This window comes from Dermacentor silvarum, chromosome 11 (assembly GCF_013339745.2).
Source record: "Dermacentor silvarum isolate Dsil-2018 chromosome 11, BIME_Dsil_1.4, whole genome shotgun sequence".
NCBI lineage: Eukaryota > Metazoa > Arthropoda > Arachnida > Ixodida > Ixodidae > Dermacentor > Dermacentor silvarum.
In genome coordinates this window covers 48214032-48241231 of record NC_051164.1, presented here as the reverse complement: position 1 = coordinate 48241231, position 27200 = coordinate 48214032, and the positions used below count along the sequence as shown (strand labels likewise).

General features: G+C 47.7%; 1 protein-coding gene across 1 annotated transcript in view; it reads right to left on the bottom strand.

The window, feature by feature from the left end:
• The window catches only part of LOC119433054 (retinal-specific phospholipid-transporting ATPase ABCA4-like), a 138081-nt gene that overhangs the window by 102732 nt on the left and 8149 nt on the right, over positions 1–27200 (bottom strand). The window contains exons 4-11 of the mRNA XM_049658544.1: positions 26329–26565; positions 25407–25492; positions 20555–20795; positions 14239–14427; positions 11820–12001; positions 8273–8401; positions 5873–5990; positions 1807–1961 (exon numbers count right to left, since the gene is read on the bottom strand). Coding sequence (XP_049514501.1) covers positions 1807–1961; positions 5873–5990; positions 8273–8401; positions 11820–12001; positions 14239–14427; positions 20555–20795; positions 25407–25492; positions 26329–26565 — 1337 coding nt within the window. The remainder of the gene's footprint in view (positions 1–1806; positions 1962–5872; positions 5991–8272; positions 8402–11819; positions 12002–14238; positions 14428–20554; positions 20796–25406; positions 25493–26328; positions 26566–27200) is intronic.

Genomic DNA, 27200 nt, shown 5'->3' with positions numbered 1-27200 from the left:
AGCGTCCTCCAAATCTTTTTTCCGACGCTGCGTAACAAAGGGATAGTGTGCAACATAGAAAATTGGCATCTGGGCTGCCCTAACTGAAGGTCCAGTTTACGTAATTTTTCTCACATGCGAAATAATATATGTCGGCTACACCAGACTGTTATATTAGATACTATGTGATCATTATTAAAACGTATCCAGCTGCGTGTTGCGTCATTTTGACATTCACGCAATAATTTGCGAGAACCTTGGTTCAAGCGAATGTAGAAAGCGCCGAGGCCGCGTAGGGAGCGCAGTTCGATAACTCGTGCATGGGCATGACGTCACTGCAACTGAGTACAAACAGCTCGAATTTAGTTTCATTTAGACGCCCTGATGCATATTGCGTTTCATATTTCCTTCACACTTCCTGGTTCGTAGCTTGCTTGGATTTTATCTGAAGACAACTTATGTGCGTTTCTCCCCGTTCCCTTGGCGTGTGCCATTTCTGCGCTGATTACACGTTAGGAATTTGCTATTTCATCAACTGTCCCAAATAACTAACAAAAAGTGCTGTTTATCCGAAGCCCAACTGGTGCCAACGTCGACCGCACACCGCCCCCATAGTTCGTTTATAAAGCGAACGTAGTATGGCCCTTATTGAAGCCTGGGGCTTCGATAGCCAGAAAGGCATTCAGTTCCCCGTGCACTTGAGTAACCGAGCTAGCATTTTCTTCAAGCTAGGGGAGATGATATCCAGAATGCACAATTCTTACGTAAGACCATGCGCAGAAACCGAGACGTAGGTCATAAAAATTATCATCTTCTTTCCCTGCACTCACGTAACTCATCACGTGGGTCGTCAAACCACCTCGCGCTTGGTTTGCGGCCTGCAGGCGTGATACGACACTCCATCCTAATCTAGGCACCTTGCCGTAAGCACCCCAAGGGCTGCCGGCCGTCCATTTTATTAAAGCGAAGCTTTATATATCTATACGAAATCGTATATGGCTAGGCGAAATCGCCAGTGCACAGAAAATTATCATCATCAGCACTGGCTCGAGCATCGTCGTCTTCCGCAGCTGGCTCGTTGGCGCCCCTCGGGTTGCGCTCGTGCTCGTGCTCGTGCAGGCGCTCGTGCCACTGCTCCCGCGTTCTTTCGTCATCGTCTGCTTCCACAGCTGGCTGCATTGCCGCTAATCATTGGAGCGTAGAATTTCACTTCTCTTCTGTCGTCGTATAAGGAGGCCGCGTTTACGGGGGTATGAGCCATTGCTTAAGGAAATATAAGCCATTCATTGTCTCACGTACAGACATATTTAATTTTGAAGCGATTTAATTTCGAAGAATCGCCAGCGGCAAATGGCGTGCGAGTGCGGCTAACCACGTCGCCGAGCAAACTCGAGACATCGAACGCAAGCGACAATGGCGGACTGCGGGCATACCATCAGTGACGTCGTTCTCTCCGTCGCAGCCGAACGTGTGTGTAACCTCATAATTGATAAATACTTTATTGAACCCTCGGGACTAACCCAGTAATAAACACCGGGGCCGCACGTTTCACCTTCGCTGCTAATCATCTTCACGGAGTGGAAAGGCCGACGAATTTTTTTAAACTTTTTTCTGTATCTCTCTTGCTATGAGCATTCAATAATCTGCCCTGCTTCGCTTCATCTTAATCGAAGCTGGAATTCTTACGTATGCGCGGTGTTTAGTGCCTTAATTCATACTTCAGTCTCATGCATATTCGGCGGCCTGGATTACAGATGTTTAGATCGTGAAGAGTAATCTTAAATCCCCTCGTCCCTCGGTCGCCAATCGAAGAGCGGTGGCACTCACATACAGGAAGTAGCGCATGTTCTCCTCGATGGTGAGGTCGTCAAAGAGTTCACTCTCCTCGGGGCAGACGCTGATGAACTGCCACGTTATCCCCGAGGGGCTTGTGGCGGAGTAGTTGCATATGTAGGCTTCACCACTCGTCGGTGCTATCATGCCTGCGTCGACGACATTTAAGCTGCATTACATCGCAAGCCATCGAAATGACCGCTATGGGCGGTAACATCACTACCCTGCGGTACTTGGTAAAGCGCGAAAAAAGACTGGACCTAGAAAAGACAACTCGTCTTTTCGCGCTGTTCCCAATGCATACTTTCGTAAAGTACGAAAAACAAACAGCTGTGCCTCCAATCCACGCTGTGCAGGTGGTTGGACAGCGATGCTGCAAACGACAACCACAACGATTACCCATTGTGACGTCACATGAATTCACACACGTGGCTCTACAAAGAGTGGACAAGTGAAATATACTTAACCAGACCCTTTATTACTTCACAGCGACATTATATTCACGCTGTTATTCTGGTGTCCTTACTTTCCGTGGTCTACCCATGGTAGCCTGGAATTAACTGAATGAGTTGGTAGGCCGTGGTGACGGCACTACGTGGTTTCTATGCTGTTGGGTACTTTTCCACTCGGAGTAGCTTACGCAACCGTAATCTTTACCGGGAAACACACGCGGGAGAAGGACGCGGAGAGGGTCTTGAATGACGTCAACCCCTTTCGAAGCAGCTGCAAACCTAATATTTACCGGAACGCGTCGGAGGGTGTTCTCACGCGCCTTATCATCCATCATGTGGTTTTGATGCTTGTTTTGTGGTTTTTCTTTTGAAAACGAGTGCTGAGCTGTATGCTGTATGCCTGATTTCAAAGGAGATATGCTGTTTGTATTCAAGTTTTAGCCTGGCGTTTTTTGCTTACGCCAACGACACGACAATTTCCTTGGCTGGTAGAGGTATACAGCTTCGCTGTAAAAGCTTAATATTCAAACCTTCCGCGCTGTGGCTGTACAAGTAGCGCATGCTCGTTCTAAGGCGCTCGAGACACCGGTTATTAAATTAAATTATGGGGTTTTACGTGCCAAAACCAGTTCTGATTATGAGGCACGCCGTAGTGGGGGAACTCCGGAAATTTGTACCACCTGGAGTTCTTTAACGTGCACCTAAATCTAAGTACACGGGTGTTTTCGCATTTCGCCCCCATCGAAATGCGGCCGCCGGGGCCGGGATTCGATCCCGCGACCTCGTGCTCAGTAGCCCAACACCATAGCCACTGAGCAACCACGGCGGGTCGAGACACCGGTTAGGCAATGTTTGAGAGGAAGCTCACTTCGTAACCAAATCCGATTTTTCTATTCAAATACACGTGAGACGCAGAAAGGCTTTCAAAAAGACGCAGTTTCGCTCGAAAGGCGTAGCATCAATTGCGATAGCAAAATAGTAGAGAGCTATACGGAGTAAGGATAGTAGTTTTATCGGCTGTATTAACTTCCACACATTCGCTTACTAACTGAATTAACAAGCATGATGTCAGCGCGCACAAGCAAACATGTGTAGATCGCACTCGATGACCACAGACAACCGCTGTCAAAACGCTGGCGTCAGCAAGCGCGGCAGCAGCAGCGAGCGAAGGTTCGTGCGGTCTATCGCTTCAACGGAAACTGTGGGGAGAAAGCACAGCGCATACAATAGTAGGAGCCGTGTGCATATCACTTTCAAGATACGGTGCGTAGACCGCCCGCCGTCGCTCAAAGTGCAAGTACGCAGTTGCTGGCAGAGTAGAAGCCACACCCCCTGCCTCCCGCGCTGCATTCCCGCTTTCATCCTTTTGCGTGGGAGATTGCATGAGTCGCCAGTTCCCCTTGCGCCCAGTCGTAAGATACGCAGTTGGTGCCGCAGCACAGTGTCACCCCCCTCCCTCTCTCTCTCCCTCCCATCCCCCCACGGCCTTTCTTGCGACAGAGTAAGTCGCGTTTGCTCTCCGTGAAAGCGCGTGTCGTTTGCGCGCTTTCACTCGCACATACGGCATACGGCGCGCGGCGACGATTTTATCGCCCTTGGACTTTATACGGAACCTCACGGCGACAGCAGAAATCCGCTTGGAATGTCCACATAATTGCTATAGCAATAATAAACAGCCACTAAACCGATTTAAATAACATTCTTTGTATTTAAGAGAAAAATCTGCATTCTAACGACTCTAGAAAGGGAAATTGTGATTTCGGGTGTGGAATGTTTTACAAAAATTGACCAAAATTGCCAACCTTAAAAAAGCTCCATCAAAAAAATTACAAGTTCAATCACTCCGCAAAAAAAGAAAGTATTGCACTTTTGTAAATGCACCGGTTAGAGTATCTTAAGCAGACAAATATTACCATATAAGCATAAACAGTATGAGAAATTGTTACGACGCTTACGATGTCTTTGCTAAAGTACTACTCAAAAACTAGTCATATATTCCAAACCGGTGTGTAATAAAGCAATTTTGCCCGCTTTAAATGTCGCTTTAAATGACATTACTATAATATTGTTTTTTATTGCTCAATTACGAAGTTTTAGTCCTTCCGTCACAATTTTCAAGCTTCTTCATATTTTCTTTTTTTTTCTACATGTGTGGTCATTCGACAATGTAATAAACGCTGTATTATTTGCGCTATACTGTGGTCCTTTAATTGCACTGCGATGTGCGACTGTGTGAATGCACTTACCTCTTCGTGTAGCGTCGCGTATGCTCTACTAACAATCGCTTACTAACTGAATTAACAAGCATGATGTCAGCGCGCACAAGCAAACATGTGTAGATCGCACTCGATGACCACAGACAACCGCTGTCAAAACGCTGGCGTCAGCAAGCGCGGCAGCAGCAGCGCCGCGCTTGCTATATATATATATATATATATATATATATATATATATATATATATATATATATATATTCAACTATCTCAGCCTGCGATAAATGCAGATACTTTAAAAAATTTCAGATGTTTATAAGCTGTGCGAATGACACGCTAATTTTGATTTTGACCGCTTACGCGGTCTGAATACAAAGGTTGTTCATCGGCAGATAAATGTTTGTGGACGGGCTTAGAGGCGAAGGTGGAATAGCTGCTCAGTAGTGAAAAGTTCCTTCAATATTTATCGACGCCCCATGCCACAACGAGAGCTTGGCAACCAGGTCTTCTTCGTTGAATAATTCGCGAATAAAGTGATCTGTGCTTGTAATGGACGCCTAACAACGAGGCGTTTCCATTTTGTTTGTATGCTTTAAAACGTGTTCAGTGAAGCTTTTTGCTTTCCGGTAAGTTTGCTCGTCTACCTATACATAAGATCAGTAGAAATCCTATTAAACACAATTGTCAATTTGGAGTTTATAGCCGTCCAAAGGAATTCTGTACTGACGAAGATCTATTGCTCTTAGGCAACAGTATTGTGATGCGACCACTGGAGATAAACCGGATTTAATATAGTCACGAAAAAACTATTGAAGAAATACCCGGCGCCGGCGAGACAGACAGCTGGACAAGATGGCGTGCAAAAACTGAAGCCGGCGTCCTCAGCCTCTACTTCTTCAGCGCCCGCATCTTGCAGGGCACGCAAGATGTATATATATATATATATATATATATATATATATATATATATATATATATATAAATATTCAACTATCTCAGCCTGCGATAAATGCAGATACTTTAAAAAATTTCAGGTGTTTATAAGCTGTTCGAATGACACGCTAATTTTGATCATGCTAGCACTACACTAACATGGCGACCGCGCAACATTTGTGTGCATTCCCTACTACAGCTCTGAAATGTTAAAGAAGAAAAAAAAAAGAACTGAAGCATAACTGCGAGTCGGCCTAGTTGGAACAGATTCATTTTCAATTTTCTTAAATTTTTGCGCGCAAACAAACAGGGACGAAGAAAAGGAGACACAAGGACGAGCACTTTCTTATGTTTTCTTAACATAAGAAAATGAAAAAAAAGAAACAGTGGCACTAGCTTCCCAATCAGTCATCAGCAATGTACTGTAGCACACACGTTCCATGTAATGGGCACAGTACGTACCTGTGAGAACGTCCAGAACCGTCGTGTGTCCGGAATCGTGAGGCCCGAGGATGACCGTGACCTGGTTTTTGTAAATTGTCAGGTTGACATTATCCAGGTCGCAGCAGCCTTTCTTTTTCTGCAGAGGTGGCAAAAAAAAAATAAAGAAGAAGAACACGTAGCTGTTAGGTCGTTCTATGCGCTCACATTGAATGCGACATTAAAAAAATGTAGAAGCGGGGATAGGAAGCTATATTGGATACGAATGCTCAGATCACGAAAGAAAAAGTACACGCAACGAGCCTTTATCGTAACTAGGTTGCGATTCCAAAGCGTCAGTAGAAAATTATCATGCGTAGATTCCTCGCGGGAGTACCGGCCAAAAAAAAATTATGTAGCGCTCGCGACGTTTGAGCAGCGTTTTCGATAGGTAACGGTAAATTCAGGCCCCCCGAGAAATAAGAAGACTCAGTACGTAGGCCCTGGAACCAGGAGTGTTTTACACCAGCCAGAAACATAGATCGGCCATTTCATGTTGAATACGCTCGAACGCGTCAGTAACTCAGGTAGCATTTGGGACTGGTCGGTCTTTGAAAAGTTGAGCAGTCGCAAACGCCAGGTGCAGTATTCGGACCGCTTACGCGGTCTGAATACAAAGATTGTTCATCGGCAGATAAATGTTTGTGGACGGGCTTAGAGGCGATGGTGGAATAGCTGCTCAGTAGTGAAAAGTTCCTTCAATATTTATCGACGCCCCATGCCACAACGAGAGCTTGGCAACCAGGTCTTCTTCGTTGAATAATTCGCGAAATAAGTGATCTGTGCTTGTAATGGACGCCTAACAACGAGGCGTTTCCATTTTGTTTGTATGCTTTAAAACGTGTTCAGTGAAGCTTTTTGCTTTCCGGTAAGTTTGCTCGTCTACCTATACATAAGATCAGTAGAAATCCTATTAAACACAATTGTCAATTTGGAGTTTATAGCCGTCCAAAGGAATTCTGTACTGACGAAGATCTATTGCTCTTAGGCAACAGTTTATAGACAATCGGGTTTAACTACCCTGAGATTCACAGTGGGCTGTAACTGACCGAGGGCTGAAATTGACTTGTACTTAGAACTGATCATTAATGCCCTCTTAGACCTACACATACGGGCGTCCTTAAATCCCCTCCTCCAAAATGCCGACCGACGCTGCCAGGATTCAATTCACCGGTTCGAGTGTTCAGCAGCGGTCCATCATAGCCGCTGGTCCGCTCAGGCCGACAAAGCTCTACAGGAAACAACCGACATCAAGTCGATGGACTCTCTATAGAGTGTCTCTAGACTTCCTCAACACCTGTCTATAGAAGTTATACAGGCGCCTAAACAAATTGTGCAGCAATTGCGAAGTTTTCATCTAAAGTAGGCATTCTTTAAAAAAAATGAACTTGGACAACATGATGGACGGTCGGCGCAGTTGGTTGGTGGACATAATGGACAGATATCGAAGCGCACCATCACACCCGCAAAGTGAACGCAAAAGCAGACAGAACAGCTCTTCTCTCACTGGTGAAAGTTTTATTGAACACAAAGACTAGGTAAGTAGTAGGCAATGTTGAGTGTACGTGCAGCAAAGCATACAAACAACCGGCTATATTATCAGAACCACACCGTTACAAAATGTAACAAACAATAAAAACAAAATAGCGGCAGCTCCTAATTCTCGTGGTAGGCTCGGATGACAGAGCGACAACTCCGGAAAGGCATTGATCCTAGGTTTCATCCTCGGAGAGAAGTTTTCTTAAACTGTGAAGATTTCTTCTTCAAAAACCCACATGGCTTTCATTTGTATATTTGTGTTACAGTAGGCTGCACGACAATCTTCCTTTCATACAACACTTTAGACAGATAAAGAATCATTTCTAAACTCTTTCGGTAACTGCACATTTATAGGCTGATCACTAGAAGAAGGACAAAGTTCAATTTTTTTTTTTAATTTTGCGCTGACTCCCTAACACTGTTGCTTCAGTGGGTTGTCACCGATGTTGAAGTCTATTTTATTTCCTCTTCGCATTCGGGTCGTTGTGGGTCAGTGGATCAATAACTGTTCTTCAAACTTCCTAGGCTCTGTCTCTTGGCTCTCCTAGTATACAATTTAGTACGATAATTAGCGATAAAAAATTAACTATGCCTCAGCATGCGCTCACAAAATGTATGACGTCACGGCGAACCGGCGCGTGAAGTGCAATGCGGCACCGCCACCTACCTCTCGTTTTTTTTTGCGTCTTTTTCTGGCTTTCCGAGCCCGTTCTCCCGGTTAGTGCTGCTTTACTTTCCACCTTAGAAGGGTTATTAACTAAACCAGTCGGCATGACAGGAAAGTTACTTTACGCGGACGTGTTACGAACTCTGAGATAATCGGGACTGACGTGAGCAGCTCACCGCGCACAAGTCGATGATGTTGACGACGGGGTCGACACTCTTGGCGGGAGGTTCAAAGTAGTCCGGGTTGATTTTGGGCGACGTCACGCTCCGAATGTTCCATTTTTTATAGGGAGACCAGTAGTCGATCTGCATAAAAAAAAAGATACTCTCACTCTCCAACGAGTCGGAGTGCTTTCCGACACGCTTCCTGCGCTCGGTTTTATCGATAAAAAGGAAATGATCTTTGCTCTGCGTGACAACCGGAACATAAACATATAACTTCTGTAGTGACAATGAATATATATGAATAAATGTTTATTCATTGCGGTAGGAATGGCTTCTTAGCCAGCTATGGGGAAGTTGAGGGGAAAGGGAGTAAACTCGGCCACTGGAACTTGACCGCGGTCACAGGGCTATAGAGTCTGTACGAGGCTGCTCTCACTAGCGAACGCCAAGAGGAAGTCGAGCACGGGCCGCCGGTCTTGAGCCACTGGTCGGATCCCGCTCGCGTAGTCCTTGATCATGGCTGCGTCTGCATGTTTGGCTCGCACCGCTGCCTCTTCCGGAAAACTTGGGTAACTAGGTTATCTGCCACTGTGAATGTGCCGCTCTACAATGACAAAAAAGACCCCTTAAATTTCTCCGACGATGAGCGGAATCGAACCCACGTCACAAGAGTTCTTCAAGGACAGCACCCCTACACTTCAGCAGGCTGCACCACCAATGCCGCGGCCATGTGCCGCTTTTCAATGAACGTCTCTCACGCCAACGGTTTAACGAGCTACGCCACGAATGCACTGTTTTATGTGCCGCTCTCCAATTAACGTCTCGCCAGCTTGGGTCACTGAGTGTGCGTCACTGCGTGTGCCGCAATTGAAGGAACCATTCCCAGCGTTCGCTCGCACGCACACGCCACGCTGCCGGTCTCGGAGGCTACACGCGTTTCTAAGCTTTCGCACGCACAGGCGCGCGCCGTGCATCTCAGAGGCCACGCGCAAGCTTCGCGGCGGCGGCGCTAGATGCGCCAAGTGTTGTTACGAAAGCGCGAAAGAGAAGTCCCGCTGCAGTACACACGCCTCCTACCTAACTCGTTTCGACGGTGACAGTACGTTGTGTCGCTATATTGATTCAGTGCTGATGCATTACCGACGACCGTCATCGTGAGAGGGGTTCTGCCGATGTTTTGTCCTTCTATGCTCACGTTCAGAGTATGTATGCGCAACCAACTTAGGCCTACCTCGGCACTCTTGTCCACTCTTCCTTACAATCTCTTTGGACGAAACGAACGCTTGTTCATTTCGCTGGCGGTAGATTCATTGCGAGTATTTCAGGGGAAGCCGTAGGCATTCGGAAACTTGGGGAACGGAGCTTGCCAAGTGCCACGCGAAAGTAGCGCTCAGTTTCGTAAGTTGAGTTAAGACACACTCTTATTACCTAATTAAAGTGCGGGGAATAGCTTCTTAGAATACACAAGTTGTGGAATTTCTTTACTAGTCGTTTAAGAGTACTCATGTAGTGGTGCGAAGTCATGCCAGAATAAACGTGTTTCAGTGTTGACAGGCAGTGACACATGGAGACGGGGCACAGGACACACGAAACGCGTGTCCTTTGCTGCTGTTTCCTGTGTCAGTGTCCTTAAGCGCTAACACGTGTTCTCTACGAATAACTGAGTCGCATAACAAACTATCACCCTGACGGGCGCCCGGGGATGCACATCATAGGGTATTCACCTTTTGCATATAAAGGGAATATATTTTTTTTCTCTATCGGGATTCATTATTCGTTCGGGAGCCATTTTAGTCGCGTAATGAAGCCTGATTGCTGCTGCCTGCCACTGCCGGAGTGCACTGATACGACAAGTGTGCCATTAGTCAGGCCTATTCAGACTTATTTTTTGTGAAGTTTAGGGAGCCTCGATCCTCTGCAATAAGCTCAAACTCCGCCTTAACATTTCAAGCTCTAGATAACGTATATTGGACTTGTTGCTATATAATTATACTGAAAGGCATGCTAAGATACGCTCCGCAAATCTTCGCCGCGTGCCGCGCGACCGTATTTCTCTTTGTTCATCTCGATAAAGGGACAACGTGGGCAAATATTAAACCAAGACGAATTGACAGCTTAATGCCCCGAGCTGGTCAAACCGCCAACCCTAACGAGTAAAAAGCCTTCGTCGTATACAGGCGAGAACATGAAAGCAGGACAGTACTGCGTAAATACGAAACCATGCAGCTCCTGTGACATAACGTCACGTGTCCCGCTTGTAATAAAGTACAGTCGATAACCGACAATAGGAACGATTACGTTACATTTTTAACTGAAATAAGTTGGCTAATTTCAATGGCGTTTCATTCAATGGCGTTTCATTCAATGGCGTTTCATACGAAGAGCTCGTTGACGCCACCTCTCCACATTTCCGTCGGCGCCGTGGATATAGATGGATGCATTTTATGCGGATGCAGTTTTAAGAGGGGGATGTGGCTGCTGCCACTGTGCTTGTTATTTTTCATTTTACCGTCTTTTTCTGCGCCCTTGGATATCCGTGGTTTGTGTTAACAACCAAAGGATTTATTGCACCGAACAGGTGCTCTTCATTTCATTCTCTGTTTCTTGCGCTTTCTTGCCACCTATCATTCAGAGAGATTTACTCGTTTTAAATATCTCAAATCCTAACGCATAGGGCAGGGTAACCATGACACTTACACCTGGGAAGGTACTGCGATGGGCTAGAATCACAGGAAAAATTTCAGTGATTGTCCAGTGATTGTCCAGTGACCAGGGTCCCTGCTTGTATAGGGACCTCTGGACTTGCGCGTGATCTGCGTGCGAACTGGTATCAAAGCCGGACAGTAATGTCGGGCAGAGTATTACCTCCGTAAGCGCCGGCGCGTCTTACAGTGCCTGACCGAGGCACAGTGTTCGTCGCCAGTAATCAGAATAAACAAACGTTGCGACGTTTAAAGAAGGGTACTATAGTCTATAGTTCCGGTTTCATTCAGTACCACGTCCGCCCAGCAGAACCTTTGGGTATCATCAAAAGACGGCGTCGGCGTCAGCGGCTGAAAGGGGGTCGCACATCCGTCGCCAAGGCAGCGAGTGGCGCTGGATAACACTCACAATTCGAACACCGCACGTACACACAAATGCCGAAGACGCGTGTTCGACTACCACCTATGGCCAAGTGCTCTTACTCCAACCTTCATTTTCCTTATATTCCTGCATTTCGTTTTGGAATGGCTGATTTCCCTTACGCTTACCATTCCTTCAGCGTCTGTTGGCTTCATCAGGTTCTGACCAACAAAAATTGAGCCCCTAGGTTCCATGTTATAACGGCGCGTGTGAGGACGGGACACAGAAAGAATGCACATAGGACAATCGCCCAATTTGAAAACAGTTGAAGTTCGGCGATTGTCCTCTGTGCATTCTTTCTGTGTCCCGTCCTCACACGCGCCGTTATGACATGTTCCATCAAGCCTTAATTCTAAGTTACATCTAAGTCTCTTAATTGCTATCCCCTCGGTTTCCCTTCATTTTTCGCTCATCGGCAAACAAAGCGGACACTCACAGAGAAGAAGAAGTAGAGCGGCTTGGGGACTCCGTATCCCCAGGGGGCCGCGTTGTCCAGGAAGAAGATGACGCCCGCCATGACGATCACCTCGATTACGCCGACGGCACAGAGAGAGCGCACGCCTACATTGTCCAGCGTGGTGTAGTTGTCGTTCATGTTGCGCCACGACAAAGGAACCTCTGCGAGTTATCGGCCAGGACGAATGCATGAGCGTTACTGTTGTGAGCGGAACAAACATTGAAGAACCGTTTTCGTAAGTTCTAAAGTATACACCCTTTTCCGCGAGGCTGTTTGCCTAACTGGCGGCGTGGGGCAGTCATTTTTTTTTTTTTTTTGCAATCGGCTGGCGCATTGTTCATCACGCAAGCATATTTATCAAGTACACGTGTTTATCACCTGCCCACGCCAACTATACTCTTTGAGACGAAGGGCGAGTGTGGCCCGTCATACAGCACGGGCGACAGACAGCACGCACGCGCGCTTGTTTCAATCCTTGAAGTGTGTGAGGAGCGCGAGCGCGTTGACTGCACGTCCCCGACCCCCTTCGGGATCCGCCCACATTTCCCCAGTCTACTCCTCGCCACAGATGTCGCTAAGAAGACGCTGCGCGACATTACACCGCCTTCGGGATCGGCTCAAGTCGCCACAGAACAGGTTGCCTCGTTTCTTTTCCGGAATAAAAAAAAAGGGGGGGGGGGGGACCATCTGTGGAGATATAGCGGTAAATATGAGAGATGCATTAGCATCAGGGCGCACCTCTTTAAAGTCCCGTATCCGTGATTGAACCGATATATATATATATATATATATATATATATATATATATATAGCTGGCTCGTGGCGCCAACTCCTTCCCTGTCTTGGCACCCTCTGCCGTTTTTATCCCAAACAGTACGCGTCCACCTGTGCCTCCAATCCCAATCCTCTCACGCATTCTCCGAGGACGGCATACTATATATATATATATATATATATATATATATATATATATATATATATATACAGGGTGTTTCAGCGAACACTTTCAAAATTCGTAATGGTTGCCTGTGGCAGATAGCACAATTCTAGTTCATGAGCTGGTCTACTCGAAGAGGCGGACATTACTTGCACTAAATATTGAAATGCATAATCGACTAATTAACAAAAAATCACTAATTAAGTTTTTAACTAATTGCCTGATGGCCCATATTGCAATTTACAAATTGTAGCCGTTGCGTTCGCAAGGCGGATCCACTTGGAACGAATTCTCGGGATGACACCAGGTTCGAGATATTAATTGCCGAACGTTGCGGAGAAATGCATTGGCGTTCCAGTTAAGTTCTTAACAAAACGTCGCTTTATGCATTGAAGCACAAAATTAACAAAATTAGGCAAAGCATGTTGAAAGCGGTAGCCACGTTTAGCGTTGCGCTGAAGGCGTTTCAGAACGTTCGCGTGCAGGAGGAGCAGAACGTTCGCGTGCAGAACGTTCATGCCAGCGTCGACGTCGTATAGGTGTCGCAACTCGAAGGTGCCAGAGACGAGACCGAAGGAAGACAGACTGCGTTGGTCAGCGTCCTAAGAAAGGATTACGTAAACTAAGCCAGAAGTTCATCGCGGTGTCTTATGCGCACAGCTTCTCGGCGGGAACGCTAATGTATGTGTGCGTGTGTGTGTGCGCGCGCACAAAGCTAATGCCGGCAGTGGAGGCCCAAACGCCGCCCCGACTCCGGCAAAGCCGACCGAGCGAAGGGTGCGTCCACTTATATAGCTTCACCGCTTTCGAATCCAAACGCACTTCGCCCTCGTGCACTGGAGAATTTCTAACCTCTCCACTCGGAGGGTTGCGCACGCGCGTCGTCAGTAGCAGGACAGCACAACAACACCGGCACCGACGGCGACGGCGCAAATACAGCTCGAGCATCGGTAAAGCATCGCAGTAAAACAAAGCTGTCGTCACGCCGTAGCCGCCTTGATAACGCTGCCGTCGTCGTCTTGTTCCCGTTGCCCCACAGATGCTCGCGTAACGCACACAACAGCTTGCTTTATGCAAACACGTTCGCCCATCTGGTAATTATTTGGTAAACGCCAAGAGATGCCTGAACATAGCCAGCCGCTTGCAAAATGCTTCGCACAACATAGATTCCCACGGTGCAGCCTTAGAAATGTCAAATTGGAAAAAAAAAGTGTGCGTGTGCGTGCATGTGAAGCGCGGCAAGCCGGTATATATATATATATATATATATATATATATATATATATATATATATTACCGCATTTCTCTCGCACTTACCGCTAAATCTCGACCGAACTTTTTTTTTTTTTTTCATTCTCTTCGGCAAGGACAGCATTGGGGTATAGCTTAGGAGCTGACGGGAGGGGGTAGGGAGCCGTCCTATATCACGCACGTACACACATAAGGTAGATAGATACTCACCGTATTTCTCGAAGCGCTCGATTGCCCGCAGGCACCAGTGCAGGAGCATGCAAGGGCTGAGAGCCGTGACCATCTTCTCCATCCTCGTCGTGAGGTAGTAACCGAACCCGAACGGGTTCTGAAGCCACGCGTACGGGAACAGGGCGATCGCGAGCCAGTAAACGACGGCCGCGGCGAACGCTACGCTGGCTGCGCGCAGCAAAAGAGGACAGGGCGAGAAGGTTAATCCAAGGCAGGACTACGCTCTTTCATCGTGGTCGCGTGCACTTTGCACAGCTGTAAGTGTACAATCGCCAAAGCGTATGTCCGGGAGGCCGGAGCTATAGTCGAGCTGCTTCTCAGCTTTTTCTCCCAAGCCTCCCTCATCTTCCCGATGAAAAATAAAGGAACTATTATTATTGATATTAAATTGGAACGGGTGAGGCGAATATTGAACATTTCGAATGCGCATCGAACAAGCCCTTGCTAATGGATTCGAGTTCGAGTCCAGAAATCGCTATTCGAAGTTGACGAATTTTCGTTTCGGTTTCGAATGTGAGGGATAGCAACTCTTATTGGAGTCCATGGCTTAGTTTGTCCCCCTCAGAGAAAAGAATCAAAAAAGAAAGTGGGGGAAAGCCCGCACCACCGAAAGGTATAACGGGCATTAAACCAATAAGAAATTAAAATAGGAGGGGTCATCAAGGCTGACAACCCAAAGACAAATTCCGAGAAAAAAACCAATCTTAAAGAAAAAAGAATTTCGGAGGCAGATACAGCGAGCTGAAGCGGAATCAGCGAAAAACAATAAGGCTGGTAGTGCCAGTAGAACAACAAAAAAAACCGGTAATACGCTCCGGAGGGAAATTAGGGAAAATATGTGCTGGTCTTCGGCAGTGATCCGCAACGATCTGCATGTTTATTTCAGAAGATAAAATGAAAAACAACAATAAAGTCTTGAGCAGCTGGCAGGTGTAGATGGTAGCGCCGTCTCGTGGGACCAGAATGAAATCACCACTCGAACGCAGGAAGACCGTGTCCATCCGGTTCCTGCGCATGGCTGAGTGCTACGAGAAACTGGGAAAGGGATAGGGGAAGGGGGATGGGAAAGCAAGGAAAGAGATGGACAAGGCAAGCGATATGAGGATGGTGCATGCAGTTAGAGCCAGATGACACGGGGCGAACCCCACCATGGTTGGCACAAACTGTGCAAGTGGCATGAAACCGAGCATGCGAAAGTAACATGAGGGATATGTAAGCAGATATGAGGATAACAGGGGAGGAAAGAAAAGGGCAGGTAAAAGAGGAGTCAAAGTTAAGAGGCATCAGGGAGAGCAGACAGACGGGGAACCACCGGCACGAGTGATGTAATGGTACGAGTCAGCCGTAGAAGTAAAGCCCGCGATCGCTTACTGTGAAGCAACCGCGGGAAAACGTCAGGCGTGACGATGTCACGGATATGACACTCCGTCCGCAACTGAGCGGCAATGTCCGCGGTGCGCGGGCAAACAGTAAGGTAGTGGAGCACGCCGTCACACTCCTCCCCACACACGCACGGACTCGAGGAACTCAGATGAAACCGATACAAGTAATGAGGAAAATGCCCCTGTTCCGTCACGAGTCGTGCGAGATGGCGGTTCGGGGGGAACCAAGGAGGGACGGCGTGCACACTACGCACCCAGCGATAGAGGGACGTGTCGACCCCCTCTCGAGACCAATAGGCATGCCATTGGCTTTTGGCAATATCGCAAAAACGGTGGCGGATTGTTCGAAAGGAAGCGGCATAGGGCCGAACCATTCCAGTCGAACGAGCAGACGACGCAGCCATGTCTGCAAGCTCATTACCCGCCACTCCCCGGTGCCCCGGGACATGATACAGAAGGATACGGCGACCGCCGGCGCTCAAGGCATGCAGTGCACGCTTCATGTGTCGTACGCGTGCGTCTGTAGTATGGAGACCGGAGAGCGAGGCAAGGAGGGACAAGCAGTCGGTATACAAGTATACCGGAGCCGTGCCACGCACAGACGCCGCGTACGCGAGCGCCTCCGACATGGCACACACCTCAGCGGCATACGCACTAGAGGCCTCTAACAAGCAAAATTTCCGAACCACAGCCAGGCGACCAGTCGGTTCGAACGCAACAAAAGCAGCGCCGGCCGTACTGTTGCAGAAGGAGCCATCCGTATAAACATGATGCGCCCGCGCACGAGCAAGCTGTGCCGCCTCAAGAGGTGTTAACCGCATGAATGTAAAGCGGTACTTCTCACGCGGGTGATCGGTCCATTGAGTGCAGGGATATTCGACCGGGGCCGGGTAGACGGTTGTGGGGCCGTAATGGGTAACTTGCCGCAGAGTGAAAATGGAGAATTCCGCAGCGAGGCGGTCCAACTCCACGGTAAGAGGGGGACAATTAGCCAGGATGTGAAGGGCCGACGTATACGGGTGGTATGATAGGCACCAGTAATCGCGATCAGTATCGATCGTTGCACGGAATGTACCCGAGCAACGAGGTGAACCGACGGAAAAGGGGGCCACCAGACGGGCGACGCATATGCAACTGCAGGCAACAGAACCTGTCTGTACAACCGCCGAATAGTAGCGGGAGCAAGGGAGTAGTGCAAACGGAAGAAATTTAGCAATCGGGATACCAATAGCTCGGCTTTAGTTTTAATGTACTCAACATGGGCAAAGAAGTTAAGCCGATCGTCAAAGACCACGCCGAGCAGTTTAATGTGATCCTTGTGTTGAAGAAAGACGCCGTCCAAACGAATAGACGGACGTCGTTTTGACGTTCCAATATGCCCATTGTTGAAGAAAACAAAAAAATGATTTTTGAGAACTAATTTTAACCTTGTTCTGTGCGGCCCAATTACAGATCAAGATGAGAACAGATTCTGCTAATGCCTGCAGCTGCAGACGCGAAGTGCCAGATATTAAAATAATTGTGTCGTCGGCGTACGCCTGAACATGAACGCCGGGGGGGAAGTCAAGGTCCAGGAGGGAGTGGATGATGATGTTCCACAGTAAAGGACTAATAGGCGAACCCTGCGGGCTGCCTATGGAAGGGCATGCCGACACCTCGCCTGCACTGGACCGGTACACCACCCTCCGGCCCGACAGAAAGGACCGAAGCATATGGTAAAGGTTGGCGGGGCAGTGGTGCTTCCGCAGAAAGAACAGGACAGCGGCATGCCAAACGCTGTCAAAAGCGCCGGTGAAGTCCAGCGAAATCAACACCGCCGGGGTCTTCGCAGTTTTAAGCGAAAACAGGCGTTGCCGCAAGGCATAAAGGGCGAGAGGGGCGCTCCGCGCATGAGTGAATCCAAATTGGCGGGGATGAATGAGATTTCGGGAGCAGAGAAAGTAGTAGAGCCGGGAATTGAGTAGACGTTCAAGGATTTTGCCAAATAGGGAATCCATTACAATGGGGCGGTAGGCCGAAGGTTGGTCAAGGGGACGGTCAGGTTTGGTAATGAAGATGATTCTGCCCACCTTCCAACAAGAGGGAAAATTACCCAAAGTGAGGGCTGCATTAAAGATACGGAGAAAAAATTGGGGTTTAAGGCGGAACAGGTTCCTAATGAACGTGGCGGTAAGCCCGTCTATAGCCCCGGCGCCGCGCGAGGGTTGCCCAAAAAAAAAAACAGCGTGCTCCACCTCCGTGAGCGTGAAGGAAAAGTCGTCAGCAGTGCGAGGATACGGAGCGTCGACGACACATCGCACTCGACGATGAAATTCGGTGTCCTCAGCAGGATCATCGGCGCCAACATGCACTCGTAAGAGCAATGCGGCAGAGCTGAGAACCGAAGAGGTCAGAGTTCCATCCGTTTGAAAAAGTGGGGGCAGATGCGTCGGTGGCGACAGCTTGGCAAACGCCAGCTTAAAAGGGTCACCGAAAAGATTGCGAGTCGTAAGCTCCTGGCACAGGGACCTGTCAAACGTGTCCTTGGCGTGTCGGATATTACGTTTGTAACAGGCAAAGGTGCGAGCACATTGTGCCCTGAACACACTAGAACATTGGAGTCCAGAGGACCGATGCTGGAGGCACGGCCGCCATATGGTGCCTTCCTATCGAGCGCTCATGTGACTGTTTCAAATAGTGCTGCCGCAGAGTCGCCAGTTGCTATAAAGAAAAGCCGCGTGGAGTAGCTAATTTCTTCTTGGTCATTCCCAGCCATTCATTAAGGATAACCGGCCTTCAGGCAGACACGATGTCTTCCCTCGTTTTTACGCGGAGCAATTTATAATCTGCTTGCACAAACTCGCCGTTCTCGACTCCATTTAAAAAGATGTGCGGTTCTGCAGCATTCGACTTCGTTCCTTCCATATCTGGTGACGTGCTCTTCCCGTGTTGCATTGCGGCATATACGATCACCACCGAGTTGTTTCTTACTTCTAAGCTCTCCAATTGACGCTCTAACAAGTCGAGTTCTTAATGGTTTAACATGTGAGATGTATAAACTATTACCCCAATATAAGCCTTTTTTTTTTTAGTGAGTCCGAGCGACATTTATATTAAACTTTGCTTAGAAATGGGAAAAGATTCGACGCGGTATTCGATATGCCAAGGTTGTTTATCTCAAATATTTGTACTCGGTTCACTTCAGAGTTTTTATTATTCGAACAGCCGTATTATTAAGTTATTAAGCCCTTCAGTGCTGAAGCTCGCCGAACGCTTGAATCATTGACGTAGCAAGGTGAACAGCAACACTTATTCTTCGACGGTATGCGCAACAGATTCAAAGAGAGACTTAGGCTGCGTAGTGCATACCACGAGAACGCCATAACTGTGTCAACATGAACGTTAGTATCATCGTCATAAGGAAGATATGTCGGCCAAATGTATTGCCTTATGTTGAGTGTCTGCACTGCTTTCAGTGATTATTTTCATGTACGCACCGTTCGGCTACAAAAGTTCAATGTACACAGGTTCCGCGACAGACATGAATGTCTGCTTTGTCAAGGCATGGCGCTTCAAATTCAATTGTCTGCTTTATAAGTGTCGAAACATGCTACGAATTCCGAGGAAATACGCTAACTAACAATAAAAATACTTGTTGAGACGAACAAAGAATACTCGTTATTCTGGGCTAGTTGATGGGAGAAATACACAGCGCGGGCATACAGAGACCGTCTCGTTCTCACCTCTGTCAATTCATCTGCTCGCGCTGCATGTACCAACAAATACTGAATGCAAAAGAAAAAAAGCCGACCTGCACGCGTCTGCATCCAAACAAAAGCAATTGCAAGCAAGTCTATCTCACTCTAATACGAGAAACTGACTGACACGCAATCCTTAAAGGTGATGTATGTGTGTGGACGTGCGTGTGTATGTATGTACGTGGGTGCTGCAAACGAAATGAGTCACTGACGATTAAATGCAGGTGGCCAGCGGTACTTCAGTACCTCAGTCGCACATATTGATAGAGTCGTTACAATGTCGACAATGTAAGGATTCACCGCTAGTTTGCTATTTGTTGTACGCGATCGAAGACTTCTTCTGGAGCAAAATTACACTATCACCCTGGTTCATGCCTTGGCGCGTATAGGTTCTTCATAAAGCGTTCCAAAACAACTAATCTTCCGCATTAAACTTTACATTCTGTGAACTTCTACATTCTGCAAAGACAAAAAAAAACGCAATTGCACTTTGTTTCGCCGTAAAATACTGAAGATTATTTTTTCACGACTTCATGAAGTAAAACAACCATACAAAATCGTTGCTATTCAATTTTAGGGGTAAGATGAAAATTCCTGAGACTACAACCTCTTGCGCAAAAGCTTCTGCTGTACAGTATAATGAAGTTATTTGCATTTATTTAGGTAATGAAATTAATCAGTAATTATTTTTCATCTTTGCCGCACACCGGCAGTCGCCCATGCAGCTTGCTTTGTTGCCGCTAAGCGAATGCGTCTCGAAACTATATTTTGTGGTGTCCCGTTTGCCACGGAATCGAAGTAAGCAAGCAAGCAGGCGGGGCATGTAATGGCAGGACAGGGCAGGACAGGGCAGGACAGGGCAGGTTAAGGCAGGCAGTGTTTTCCATTTGCGCACCGAATCGAAGCAAGCAAGCAAGAAGGCGGGGCATGGAAGGGTAGGACACGGCAGGCTAGGGCAGGCAGGCAGGCAGTGTTTGCCCTTTGTGCCCATGCCTTGCTCATGAACCGCCTACATGCCACGTCCTGCATACGACTCCGCCTTAAAAAAAAAAAAAAAAACTCGTTTACCTATATAGTGGGATTTCTCGCGCTGGTTCCCTGCGAACGCCGTCACAGTGCCTGCCTGCGTGTAAACTGTACCGAGCAGCCAATTAAGGAAATTCCGCGCACACTTACGCTCCCAGAGAAACTGGGCGAGCACCATGGCGTGCATTATCGTCTGCGCTCCGACCGTGCACAGTATCTGCATGAAGACCAGCGGGTTGACGTGCTCGAGGAAGGCCGTGCCGCTGGCGTTGCGGTACACGAACAACGGCACGTACATCAGCAGGATGGCGCCGAAGATGACGAAGCCAGACTCGAACATGTGGCCCATATAGTAGGCCACGTCACCCAGCCCCGCGCGGCGTACCATCTCCTGTACACAGAGACAAGCATGCGTCGACGCAAGGTCCCGCTTAAGAAGGGCGCATTCACCAGAAAGCTTGTATTGTCGTCAGCAGCAACTTATTCTACGTTCGTACCAGCATACAGTTTCCTGCAAGTTTACTAACGAAAAAAAGCTGGTGTTAGCGCCTTCGGGAGCTCCAAGTATGGAGGTTCAGTCAGCACGTAATGGTAAGCCGTGCATGGATTTGCCTCGATCTCACTCTTGCGACTTCAAACGGCTTTACGACTTAGCAAGTAGATTACATTAGAAGGAATTATGCGTTATCAATGCAACAGTTAGAAATTATCCGGCATGCGCGCAGGGACTCATTCTCTCACCGTGTTAATAAAACTGGTTTGTCGGAAATTCGGGAGCATAAAGTGTGATAAATGACGCAGCAAGAACGTCCGAAGCCAGAAGCACGAAGACTAGACAAATCCATGGGATACCCATTAATCTCAGCGTAGGTGAGCGAGTGCAGCGCCACTGTGCCATCGGCTACAACGTTTGCAGGAAACAACTCATTTCAGAGCGCGGGGTCCATTTCCCAGCGATCGCCAGTTACCCCAGTCTTGGGTCAGCTAACATATGCCTGCAAATTTAGTTAACTCATTATACTCATTAATACTTTACCATCCTTGATTGCGTTTTCTTGGGCTTGGTGCCCATTATGGTCAATAAACTATAATGGTGCACCGTTCATCTGGTGTACACATTACGCGGCCTGGCTTACTCTACCGCTTCCAATTAATCTGAACTGACGTAAACCCTTTTATCCGAATTTTATTTTTGCAAGTAACAAATGTATGTTATGCGCAATTGAACCGGCAAAGAAAGAATAATAAATGTAAAATTACGAAGCCTTTTTTTTTCCCGATAAGCGATAACCATCTGCCACAAATTTTATATGCCGCGGAGAGCTTATGCAGCCTCATATAATGACAAGTGCTTTGAGAATATGAACCGATTGCTCTAGCTTGTTTAATGCTGTACCTAATAAATTTTGCATGCCTCATGTGCAGACCTCCAAAGTTGTCGATAAGATGGGTAATCTCAACGCGTTCACTTAATGTTCACTCAACCAATAATCTTCGTGCACTAGATAAAAAAATGTGGTGATGTACCTGTAATTGCGTAATTCGTGCTGCTCGCAATTCGATTTGTAAAGTTAGTCCCGACTTTTGTTATTTTCCGTAACGGATATACATTGCAAGGCATATAGGATTCCCACGGAAATCATTAGACGTGAGAGTGTCAAGCGCTACTATACGATTCTGAATTCATTACTCGTGCATTTAGTTCAGTGGCCAACAATTGAGCGAGTAGCCGACGCAGTCTGTTCATTAACTGGAATTGGTTAAGTGCCTATTTATTTACTTGTTTTATCACCTAAGTTGCAATGACAGCATTAAGCAACGGCACGGCCCAGAAGGCTAAAACAAAACCATTTGCACGATTGTATTACCGTTGTCCCTTGTTGAGATATTCGTAGGCAAAAGTTCACCAAATTCCGCTTCCATTCTGAAATAGGCCCAATGAAGAGCGGCAGAAGCGCTGCCTACGTGGGCCATGAAATGTATTGCGATTGCAATCAAAGTTTTCATTCTGCTGCATTTTCCACGATCCGAAACTATACATAGTACAGCAATGCATTTTGCGGCAAAGTTTGAGTTCGTATTGTTCGAAGCAAAGCAGATTGTGCCTATGAGAAAGTTGGCTTTGAATACTGCACATACCTCCTAAGGCCTCATTCACACAGCCGTCAAACGCTCCGTCACGTCACCGTCACGGCATCCGTTTTCGTCAGGGGAGAGGGTTTCCGAGAGGGTTTCCGTCACCGTGCTTGCGACGGAAACGTAGAGCACCGCTCTGCGTCGCCGGCGAGCCGTTTTTGAGGGGACAACGACTCGGAAACCCTCGCCCCTGACGAAAACGGATGCCGTGACGGTGACGTGACGGAGCGTTTGACGGCTGTGTGAATGAGGCCTAAGGTCATACGTAAAACGGTAATTACAGTTTTTTTATCACGCAAGTTTAGATGTTGGACACTGTTTTAGAGATTGCTCAGCAAAATTATCGTTTAGTTTCGAATATCCTGTAGTTATCTTTAGATAACCATCGCAGCAGCGCGCTCTGAAGTCAAAAAGTCTACCAAGAAAGTAATGTGGCTTACAATAAATCCAGGGATAATCTGTACGATTTGCCAAGGGTATATTAGTGAGCTATACTTCGCTAACCATTTCTAGTAAGCGTACTTCGCCACTTATGCAAAAGCCCAGTGCAATTTGTTTCTGCGCTAGTTCATTTGTGCAGATTAGGCCTGCTTTCAAGCAACACGATGTCTAAATTTGTTTTTAAAGAGGGCATGTATGCCTCGTATTATTAAGCTCCGTAACGTCGCGATACCACGTTGTCTATTAACACGCTCGGCAGTAACTGACGTCACGCGTATACTGCGCACCCTGGTGCCGGCGCGCTTCTCCCGGACCAGCTTCATGACGAGCACGCTGAAGGGCACGAAGAAGGCGATGCCGAAGCGCAGCACGACCCGGCTCAGGGTGTGGTCCTCGGAGCCGTAGAATAGCCGCGGGTACGGAAAGCGCAACAGTTCCAGCTGCACAGTTCGTCGACGCCATCATCACTATCACCATCAGGAGCAGTCTAATTAATGTCCACTGCAGGATGAAAGGCCTCTCCCCCATCGGTCACCAAATTACCCCCGTCTCGCGTCTCCTACTCTATCCTATATCATCATCATCATAACCAGCCTATATTTATGTCCACTGCAGGACAAAGGCCTCTCCCTGCGATCTCTAATTACCCCTGTCTTGCGCTAGCTGATTGCAACTTGCGCCTGCAGATTTCCTAACTTCATCACCCCACCTAGTTTTGTGCCGTCCTCAACTGCGCTTGGTACCCATTCTGTAACTCTAATGGTCCAGCGGTTATCCATCCTACGCATTACATGGCCTGCCCAGGGCAAATGGCCATCCCTGTTTGCCCTCTGATCCACACCGCTCTATTCCTGTCTCGTAACGCTATAGGCTTAACATTTTTCGCTCCACCGCTCTTTGTGCGGTCCTTAACTGGTTCTCCAGCTTCTTTGTGTTTCTGCCCCATATGTTAACACCGGTAGAATCCCAGTCAGGATTTGGATTTGGCAATGCCTGCCTTCTCATGATCACCTATCCTTTGTACACCTGCGTATTTCCTAATGTCATCCTACTATACAAATCTTCTGGCATCCACAACTGAATTTCCCTTTCAATAGCCCTCCCTCCCTCATTCCAGTAGACCAACGCGTTATTTGCTTCATGACCTGTCCGTGACCTGTCCGTGACCTGTCCGTGACCTGTCCGTGACCTGTCCGTGACCTGTCCGTGACCTGTCCGTGACCTGTCCGTGACCTGTCCGTGACCTGTCCGTGACCTGTCCGTGACCTGTCCGTGACCATGACCTGTCCAACTACGCTTCTTCCCCTTAACCTCATCTGGAATATCAACTAAGCCCGGTTCGCTTCCTAATCCTCACTGCTTTGTCCCTGCCTCTCAACGTTAGGCCTAGTTTTTTTTTTTCCTTCTGTAGCTCGATCAGCGGTCTCTAGCTTCTAGCCAACCATCCCTAGACGTTTGCAGCATTTGCAGCAAATTTGCGAGCCCAGCGGCAATGCATTCACAAGCAACCACACACTCTGCCGTATAGTCCGTTTCGTGTTTTCCTTTGCCAATGTGTTATCGCGCATCGTCAGTCACATACAAGTACGGATCGCTTAGCTGATTGCGAAGCATTAAGCTGTTTACAAAATCTCCAGTGGTGTAGCTGAAGCAGTGCACCAAAACAGCTTTTTCTGGAAGAAAATTTTCGTGGTTATTCTCTAAATATGGGCGAGGTTTGGTTAGGTTTTACTAACGTGATGTTTCTTCGTTTAACAGCGGAGCTGTTTAAGCCGGCCGCTATTCCGTTAGTCGTCCACAAAAAATGTGGGCCGATCATGGCGGTAGAGCAGAAAGGGTCCAAGCGCAATGGCACATACCCTTGTGAACTAGCGAAGGTGACCCCGGCTAAGTCTAGCTAAGCATGGTTAAGAATACTTAAGCTTAGTCGGTCATCGATAGCCAATCGATAGCCAATCAATAGCTAATCGATAATCAATCAATAATCAATAAATTCCGGAAAATGCGGGGATGACTTGGTAGTACTTAGCCTAGCCCAAAAGCCAGGAATAGCTAGGTGCCCATCAGCTCTGCTGTCTCTTTAATATCAAGCCTCCAGTGCAAGCTACGCTATTTTTTTTTATGTCGTTTGTTTCCGACTTGGTGTGCGTTTACTGTGGCGCGATCGAAGGCCCACCATGTGGCAGAAATACAAGCCACTGCACACAATGGCAGAACACGTCTGTGCGCAGTTTGCAAAAGATCTTCACAATCAGTTTCCCGTTCGGCAACTTGAGGAGCCGAAATAACAGTCGCAAATCACTAAAATTCAGGATGCCGCACTAAACGTGATCACTGGCAAAAACCCACGCGGTATCGTGGCAAAACAAGAAAAGCACTATCGAAATCTTTTAGGCTTATGTTTCCTTAAGTAAGGCACGCTCACCGTTATGTTGATCTGCTTCTTCAGCCTTTCGGCCGTCATATTTAAATACGTCGATTCGATCAGATACTGCAGTGGAAGCAGAAGCCCTGAAAAAATCGAAGTGCGAAAACGTCGGATTTTGTTTAGCTAGATCTATAGAAATTATTTAAGCATTGATGCTTGGTATGGCGCAGAAGTGACAGCTCATAACCCCGCATCCCACTGAATCTGACTGTCATTCTTAATTTCCCTGCGAACAGCAGTCGTTTAAAGACCAACCAGGTTAACTTGAAGCAACCCGAAACTTGCAAAAACACTGAGAGTACTCCATTGTCACCCGGAGAACTCCAGCAAACGCCTAGAAATCTCAAACGTGTGGCCAGGAATTTCAAGAAAGATCTTTAAACACAACATTTTTCCCCCTTTATGCCGAACAACCTTTCAAAGCTATATTCTATCCGATGTACTCCATAGCTTTTAATTCAGTCAGAGATTTTACTTCTAGATGTTATATCAACGTAAGTTCGCTGGGTGGCTTATATGAACTTTATTAGCCGTGAAGACGGCGAATTCGAACTTACTGAGTAGCAAACAGTGCTTACAACTTTAAGAAGCCGGAAACATGTACGGAGCCCATCAGAATGTGCTACTCCAGACAACATAGGAGGCCATAGCCGGCCTTGTCAGATAATCAGAGCAGGAAGATGGCAAATTTCACAATATGGCGGAATTTGACGGTTGCCAGAGCTCGTATTGCAGCCAATACTGAACGTGACTGCAAATTCCGCGCGCCCTGTTTGCGAAGCACTTTCGGCTTTTGAGACGTTTAACAAGCGGCACAATTAAAAACCAGGATTGCACATCCTGATCGCGAGCAAGCCGGCCACGTAACGAGCCCCCTTCGGATCAGCTAAGAGTCGAACTTTATGGTCTGATTCTCAACTGATTTCGTCGAAGTCGTCAGTGTTGGCGGGCCCCGGCACCAGAAGGCTCAGCCGGTGCTCCTGGCGCAGGTCGAAGTCGGCGTCCGGGAAGCGCACGTGGTAAATGAGCCGGTCGGGCGCCGGCTGCTGAAACCACACGGCCACGCGGCGATGCACGTCGCCGGCCAGCCAGGCCTCGGCCTTGCCTTCGTCGGCGAACTGGGCTGCCTCGGCCGCGTCCTCGAAGGGCATCGGAACTGTGCCGCGCGCATTACGTATCGCTCGGTGACGGAGCATGATTCTTCAGACGAACGCATACACACGGATAAACATAAACAGAGACACAAGCACTATACAGGACAGCACCCCTAGCTATCGCATTCGAAACGGTCGCGAGACAGTGCTTGTCCCGTGTCCATGCTAAAATTTAATACGTGTCGTGACTTCAAGATCTAGTTTCGAAACAATGACCAGTGTTTCAGGTAGGTAAGCTTTCCATTCTCTTGCTACGTAAAGTAGTCCTCGTTATAACAAATTCATCAGGAAAAGACTTTATTGTAAGCGGTATTTCGTTGCAAGTGGAGAAGCCTTGAAAGTCATAGTAACGTGGTATGCGCACTGCAAACCGACGCGGGACCTCGCAGAACGCACGTTGAAACAAAGCCGAACGCGATAGTGGTGGCATGACAATGCAGAAACTCTGCTGGCACATGCGGGCAAGCGCCTCGTCTGTCGGTTATCATCACGAGATACCGCAAGTCTCAAGGAGCTGCCGCCAAGTGTGAAGTGATATTCGCATCATTAGTTACCCGCCAGGTTTGATACGAAGGAATGCAAATTGTCATCGCGTATTCTGCAGCCGGTGCTACCATGTGTACTTCACGCTTCGCAG